Source organism: Sinohyriopsis cumingii, chromosome 1, assembly GCF_028554795.1.
Source record: "Sinohyriopsis cumingii isolate HCF-2022 chromosome 1, ASM2855479v2, whole genome shotgun sequence".
NCBI classification, from domain to species: Eukaryota; Metazoa; Mollusca; class Bivalvia; order Unionida; family Unionidae; genus Sinohyriopsis; species Sinohyriopsis cumingii.
The window spans coordinates 149,071,454-149,079,898 of record NC_142961.1 but is presented as its reverse complement, the minus strand read 5'-3'; the positions used below and the strand labels follow the sequence as shown (position 1 = coordinate 149,079,898).

General features: G+C 35.0%; 1 protein-coding gene across 4 annotated transcripts in view; it reads left to right on the top strand.

Annotated features, from left to right (window-relative positions):
* The first annotated feature begins 373 nt into the window (after positions 1–373).
* LOC149808129 (5'-3' exonuclease PLD3-like) overlaps positions 374–8,445 on the top strand; it is a 68,736-nt gene continuing 60,664 nt past the window's right edge. Inside the window, exons 1-3 of one of the 4 annotated variants that reach the window (XM_089973686.1) lie at positions 638–837; positions 4,474–4,675; positions 6,498–6,716. In XM_089973686.1, coding sequence (XP_089829812.1) covers positions 6,511–6,716 — 206 coding nt within the window. In that variant the 5' untranslated portion in view covers positions 638–837; positions 4,474–4,675; positions 6,498–6,510. Of the gene's footprint in view, positions 494–637; positions 838–1,263; positions 1,282–4,473; positions 4,676–6,497; positions 6,717–8,445 lie in introns of those variants that run through there. The other 3 variants (XM_089973693.1, XM_089973676.1, XM_089973700.1) reach the window with 3 other exon arrangements.

The window sequence follows — 8,445 nt, the reverse complement described above, 5'->3', positions numbered from 1 at the left end:
TTCTGATTTTGATGAACTCACTTGAACGTTTTCAAATGCATAAATGAAACTACAGGGTCATTTTATGTATTATTTATAATACAAAAAGCATTTTTAAAAAAAACAACTTCTTCTATGATATATTCTTTATATTATCTTGATTTCATTTACTTTTGTCCGGCACTACTCCAATAACAACTTCACGTACAAAGCTGTATCAGAGAAATGTCATGGGATAAATCTGAGGTTCAAAGATAAATCTTTAAAAATATTTATGAAGATGTGTAATCTGCACACACACACACACACACACACACACAGTTTAAAATCAGAAGTAACTGCATTTTGAAACGGGTGCGTTTTGTCCGTTACCTCTTTCCGTTAAAGTAAATGGCGACCGTAGGAATAGTATATAAATAAAAACATAGTTGTATTCATCCTAGAAGACACGACATTCTCAATTAAGGAAGTTTAATCTAGAATAATAAGGAAAATTACTAAGGTGGTAGTAGTGGTGAGTATAAACATTTTACTGTAGCCTTGATAGAAGAGATAGTGGACATAGCATTATCGATCTCACAATCAAACTGATTTTGGATAGGATGAGGTTTATGGTTGAAATAAAATATTATAACACTTTCACCAACAATGTATTTTTTTTTTTGGCGCACAACAGTACAAGTTACATGTACAATGGACTTTAACATTAATGTTAGAGCACAATGAGAAATCTAACACGGACGTAGATGAGTTAGTCCAAAGACTGTTACTCGTGCGATCATTAATTGGCAGCAGAGAATTTTACTTATACTTTACTGTAAACACTTGAACACTCTTATATGGCTTTAGTCCTTCAAGGTAAGACGATCCAGACTCCTGTGGACGATCTGAACAACATATATGCCAGGGTAGACCATAGGGGCTCGTATCGTTGCTTACAAGTTACAGTTTTAACTATCATATCATCTATCTATATCTATCTATAAATACGTTGACGCAGTCACACTTGACCATTAAGCAACGGGTGGTACGTGGTCAAAGATAAAGTAAAGGTGGAAGTGTTAGGACAGTCAGAAGAGTAATGATAGGAAGGGCAGAAATAAGTAAAAGTGCGTCAGTGTACGTTTTCGTCCCTTCGTACTCAGACCAATCCGGCTACCGTAGCGGCAATGAGATATGGAACCTCAACTGGCATAGCCCTGAGAATCACTAGGTCTTGTAGCTGACTAGTTCATTAGAATGTGATTTTGGAAAGCTCCTGCTTGTGAGATACGAAGTCAGGAGCTTCTGCAATTATTGATGGTAATTTGTTCCAAGCCCCTATTGTGCATGGGAAGAAGCTGAACTTGAAACAATTTGTCGATGCTGACTTTAATTGGAACTTTTTCCTGTGGTTTGCCCTAGTTTGGCTAGTCAGGTATTTGTCTGCTGGTATGCCCACTAGGTTGTTTGCAATCTTGTACATCATGGTTAGCTGGGCCTTGGTTCATCTGGATTTGAGTGACTCCCACTGGAGATGGTTGAGCATTGCACTGACACTGCTAGTGTTACGATATTTATTTGTGGTAAACCTAGCCGCTCTCCTCTGAACCATCTCTATCTTATTTATTAGATCTTTACTATGTGGGTTCCACACAGTCGAGCAATACTCAAGACCTGGTCGAACCAGAGTGAAATATGCTGTACTTTTTACTTATTCATTGTTGATTTGGAGGTTGCGCCGCAGGAAACCAAGGTTACTGTTCCCTTTTTTCATTATCTTGTCTATGTGCCTTTTCCAAGGGAGGTCTCTAGACAATTCCACCCCGAGATATTTTGTTGCCTGCTCATTGGCTACCTTGTGCCCCTTAAGAGTATATTTGGACAAGATTGGTGATCAATGTACACGTCTGACTGATAGTTAAGTTGTAAGCAACGATACGAGCCCCTGTGGGTAGACTTTTTTCTTTGTGGGACTAATTTGTTTCTTGATTTGATATCATAACACTTCGTTCAGTTGTTGTTTTTTTGTGTGGACCTTATAAACTAGTTTCAGATGGTCATTGCAAAAATGATTGTAATGAATTGTAACAGCTGATCATACCAAACTTACATGGGCACGTCTTTAGTTACCACAGAACACCACAGAACACATCAAATTGTACCAATGACGTCTAATAAAAGTATTTAAAATGGTTTTGCATGTGAATTAATGCTTTAAAATGTTAAAATTTGACCTTTTTATAATCTAAATGATTATAGAAATTGGAGATTTAGATTTATATTCATGATTCTATACATTTGATTGTATATTTAATTATAGGATTTGGAATGTTTAATTTTCTTTTAGTTTTGTTTTATATATTCTTTCTCGCTTTATAATATTCTATAGTCTATTTGTCTGGAAGGAATCACATTGTAATTTGTCAGTTTATTTTAGCTCTTTATTTGTGAGATCTAGAATTTCTAAGTTATATCTATATCTATATTGGTTAAGGAAATAAAGGCAAATGAACCAAAATAAACTACTTTCATCTTGAAAGGTTCAGTCTAGTGTTTTAATAAATATGTGAAAGTTCATCTGATTTTGAATTCCTTAGTTGTATTTTGAAAAAATTTACAACTTGTGAAAGAGAATTTCAGCCGACATGTCATCATCCCAACTCATGATAATCCTGAATGTCATAATAGGTACTTAAACAGATCTTGTAGTGTTTTTACAATAATTTACATGTGACCTTAATCAGATTATAATTTTACATCTGATGTATTTTGTGGTGTAAAAACAAAGTTCATCATAAATGGAAGAACTACTTCCCATGGTGGCTCTTTAGCACATTAGTTTTCCTGTATAAGATATACAAGACTATCTATTAAATACTTTTTAGTTTCCTGAAGGTTCCTGGGAGTCTTTTAAACATGTCTGAAGTTGTTTAGCCAGACTGGTCAGAGCTATTAATCAAAGTGGTCAGTAATCAAACTCGATAATCATTTCGATTAATTATTTAAACATGACCTATTTTCACATTTTGAAGCATTATTTTACTCCCCAGACTATGGAAAATACTTTTATTTGACATCAGTGGTGCAATTTGATGTGTTTTCTGGTGTTCTGTGGGGAAAAGATGTGCCAAACTTAGACAGTCTGAATTGCCAATAAGGAAACTTATTTGAGAAACTACCACTAGAACAAATTGTTGTTTTGTTAGTTTATAAAATTTGACTAAATATTAATCAGTTTCAAAAACATTCAGAAGATGGTCTAAAACACCCTTAGAAATGCATACCTGCCATATTCCTAGACAGTGTTGGGTGGCTTTTTAGACTCAAAAAGTGTGTTTTGATGTCTGGGGTGGGGGTCAGTGTACATGAATTAAAAAAGCAACTTCATCCGATTGAGAATAAGCTAACTTTTCATATAAGCCTATAGAAAATTATTAGAAATTCAAATCTGATTATAACAAAATGACTTGTTCAAAGCATTTTATACACTTTAAAGAAAATATGATTGGTAGACTTAGCATTGTCAGATATCATCACCATACACATGTAAACACTTAATTACAACTGCAAGGATATTAAATAAAATCATACGCCAAGTTTGTGTCAAAAGTCCGTTGGATGGCAAAATATAGTCTTAATTAGATACAGTGTTTGCTACTCAATAGTGCCATAGTTTTTTTTTAAGGTAATGTTAATGCAAGTGTCATTAGTGTTCATCTCTATACTCGCCAGAGACTGGATGGTACTGATGTTCAAGTTCTAGATGATCATAATGTTATCAACGTTAAAACTGTCTGATGCAGTCTGGTCACAAGATATACTTTGTCTTTATAAAAAAAAATGAATATACATCACAATTTGGACTGATGATTTCGTTGGGGAAGGTGGGGTGGGGGCATTACACTTTCAAGTTTAATGGGTGCTTTGTAGGTAATACAGCAACAATAAATGCCTCTGTCCAGTACAGTGGTAATGCTTTATCAACACAAAGTAACTGTGCAAACACTTGTGTTTGATTATTATTGTCTTTCAATCAATCTAGTTCATGGCTAAAATTATCATGAAAACAACAGGTCAGTTAATAGTTACTGTTTTAACAAGATTAAGATAACAAATAATAATGAAGAGAACTAATGTGAAAGTTAAAAATGCAGCATGTCAGATATGCTACATGCAGATGGTGCTCCTATTTTGACAGACATCATACACACAGGAATATGTTTGCAGTATGTGCAAAGAATGACCCCCCCACTTTGCTAGTGTGCTAGCAAGTAAAGCTCTATCAACCAATTTTGAAATTTATTTTTGCTGGGGTTTACCTGCTTTGCTGATATCTAATTGCTTCCAGACTTATATTGGGTTGTTCCACATTATGATCTTTGCCTATGTAAATTAACACAGTAGGCTTCTACTATACTGAGGTAAATTATATAAGGGAACAGAAAATAAAGAAAAGCACAAAGTAATATATTTATATCTTGTGTCACATTTATTTAATTTTATTGAATTCAGCATAACATCGCCACTGTTTCCTGACCAGGACAATGATACTTTCCCACTGATCCAAATCTGTAAATAACTCATCAGGAGGCTGGGCATCAAAATCTGTTGCTGCCGTTGACGACAAATCTGAATCAGTTGGAATAAGAATCAGGATCCTCATTCAATGACTCGTCATCAGGGACAGTATCAGAACTGGACCCAGGCCTCAATGGTACAGATTTGGTGTCCAGAGTACCCATGAAATAATGTCTGTGGAAAAATCAGTTCCAGCATTAGATTGCTGGAAACTGGATCAGATGCATCCACATCATTAGACTACAGCTAACAGTAACAGTGTCATGTCCAAAAAAATTACTGGGAAGATAACAAAAATGTTATTCTTACTTGACATCAATCTTCCGTACTATTTCTGATTAAAAAACTGAAACTCAAAGTGAAATTAAATATTAAAAAATCTTTTAAAAACCAGTTGAATCTGGTGAACTTAATATTGCTGACATGTTCGGAAGGTGAAATAAATATCCAGATAACTCCCAACAAAAGCAAACAATTATACGTACGTGCCAAACAGGGATTTTCATTGCTTCTGATACAAGGTCACTGTCAGTAGTTGATCACAAATGTGAATAATATCATGATACATTTTTTATCATTATATGTACCCCATCGCCTCTTACACATAATGTTCCAAGTCCTAAATATAATGTACCTTATTATAATGCAATTCCTTATATACAGCAGTACCACTATGGTCCCCATGATCAAAATGAAATTGTTTTGAATTCGTTTATCAAATCTATGACAATAAGAATTGAAAGAAAACAACCAGAAGTTTAAAATTACCTTTTTATCCTCTTTAAAACGTTATTTTTTGAACAAAAATTAGTTATTCCTAATATTCACTTGTCTGGTATATATGTAGTTCTTGCTATACCGTGGCTAAGTATATAATGAAAGTTGTCTATTTTCTTCTGTGGTTGTAATGATGTTTTCACTATAATGATGTTTTCACTATGCTGCATTTCAGTATGTAACAGGCTGGTAGTTATGGACTCCAACTACAGCAGATCTCCAAGTAGGTCTAATGTATTGGTCACAGAATGACTAACAGCTTAAAAATAGAGCTGCCATTTGCAAACATGCTCGCCAAATTATGCTATTTGAAAGATTGCTTGAAATATCAGTGTTGATTCATAAATAGGTCATGTGAGAAGTGTCCACCTTTTGTATATTTTTATAGTACATGTATAATGACTGAAAGGTAAAGCATAAGCAATGATATGAGCCCCAGTGTTCGATATTGGTGAACTTGAACTTCTTTTGTTGTTGACACCCAGCAATTGTTCTGCAAAATGTAATTGCCAATTAGAACTTTTGATTGAAATTTTAAGTAATTTACTTGGAGCACTGTATAGCAGTGCTGTCCAACCTTTTTGACCCATGGGCCACTGAAAAATGTTTTTCTTGAAACTGAGGGCTGCAGCAGAAAACTGAAAAGCAATGACTGTATAGCCGCTCGAGCTCTGGTGGGCCATTTAAAATCAGCCTGCGGGCCACAGGTTGGACAACACTGCTGTATAGTGCTAGAATGAGCAAGAGCTGTGCTTGGGTGAACTAGACCTATACTGTGTTTTGTAATCATGCACTTATACCTATTCAGTGAATGAGGTCTGGCCTGGTTATCAAGGCAATTCAACATATGATGAACTAATAAGGTGACAGTCTGTTTACTTCCAGTCAGAGAGAAATTGACATAGTTCAGTCAATCCTTTAAGTCACACCTTGATTAAAGTGTTATACCTGTTTCAAAGGTACATGTGTACTTAAATGATGTGGCAGTAATTTCATCATTGTATATCTCGGAGTCCAATCCAGACTTAAGTTCTTGTGGTGAAATCCAGGCCAGATGAAAAATGCTGATATTGATTCATGAGATTTTTCTTTATTTGGACATTCTGCAGAATTTACTCTAGATGTAAAAACATCAGAATTATGTTACAGTTTGCAATATATTAATTAGTACTTTTTTTCAGATAATTAAGTACAATGGATGATATAACCCAGATCAAGTTTGTACCAAAAGAGGATGTAAAACAGCACGTCAAGCTCAGAAGCCTCATCTTGTCCATTCTTTTCTTGGTGTTTGCAATTGCTGTGGTGGTTGGTGTTACAATGTATTGTATATCAAGTGAAGAAGAGAAAGAAACACCGACTGTGATCAAACCCAGCCTTTCGTGTCAGGATCAGTGTGTGTGAGTATTGTTTGTGAGTATGGGGCAAGATGACACAAACTTAGTCTTATGTAAAGTGTAGACAGTTCAGGTTATGTATATATAAGTGAATAATAGACAATTCTGTCTGTTTATATCCACAGAGGTATGATTCTTCTGGTTCTACATGAATGGCCAACACACTTATTACCCATCTTTTCTTACCAGTGGCCATGCAGGACTACAACCTTTATTGTCCTTCTTCTTATGACTCTGTTACTGAAAGAAAATAAATACCGTTGATTGTGATATCTGCCATAGTCCCAGACAGTGTTGAGCCTCAAAGTTTTTTGATATCCCAAAAGCAGTCAGTGCACATGACTCAAAGAAAAACAGTGTTGTCCAATTGAGCATAAGCCATCATTTCATATAAACATATAAAAAATTATTGGAAATTCAGGTCTGAAAAAAAAAACTTGTCGTTTTTTTTTTAACACATTTAATTTACAAAGAAAGTATTAGTAGACTTAGCATTGTCACGTGCAAATACTCATTTCGTCACAACCTTAATGACATTTAAAAAAAACATACATCAAGTTTCCATGTTTAAAATCCATTGGATGGCAAAATATATGCTTAATTTGATGCAGTCTTTGCTGCTTTCAGTAGTTTAATAGAGGCTTTGAAGGTAATGCAAGTATCTGTTCATCTTTGCACTCATTAGAGACTAGATGTTGTCAAAACTTCCCTGCTGGATTCTCTGAGTGAATCTTGGTCAGAACTGAGTTTATGAGAACCATAACATTATCATTGTCAGAACTGTATCTAATGCAGTTTGACCATGAGATGGCCGAGTGGTCTAAAGCGCTCTCCTTTACGGATCACTGCCTTCTCATCTCTGTCTGCGTGGGTTTGAGTCTCGGATTCAGTCAATGTGGGTATGTGAGAATGCTTGCCAGTAGCTTCTTATGGGTCGGTGGTTCTTTCCAGAGCTAAAATCATCCTGAAAATCATGGGTGAATTAATAGTATTTTAACAAGATTAAGATAACAAATTCTAATAAAGAAAACTAATTTGAATGTTGAATTCAGCATGTAGAATATCCTACCACAGGAATATGATGTTTTATCAATAAAATATGTCAACAAAATTGTGACAACACAACATAACCATATCTGTACTATAAGTACAAATAGGCTGTATTTTACTGACAAAACAGCAGACTCCTGTGATGCTGTATACAGGCAGTGCTCCTGTTTCGACGGACATCATATACTTTGAAATGACTAATATCAGTAAAATGTTTGCAGTATATGCAAAGAGTTAAATTGTCCCCCTTGCTGCTGCTGTGCTTGACAAAGTAAAACTCAACCTGGAGTTCAGAAATTTATTTTTGCTGGGCTTTGCTGATAGCACACTGCTTCCTGAATCATACTGTTCAAAAATGAATCACACTTGAACACTATTCTGACAACTGAAATGATCTTGTTTTGCATTTTATATCTAGTAAAAATTGAATTCAAAGACACATTGCCGCTCATCACAAACTTTATTAAAGTTGGCTTTCACATTCTCATCCAGTGTGATGATGTGTATTAATAACATATCTTATTCAGTATGTCTCATTGATCAATGTACTTAACTTCCGATGAATTGGGGTTGTTCTGCTTTGTGTGTTTCCTATGTAAGTTAGTTAAATCGACTGTCCCAATGCAGAATTTGACAAGACATATTGTGAGCCAATTAACCTCTGAAAGGTGGTTGTTTGTCT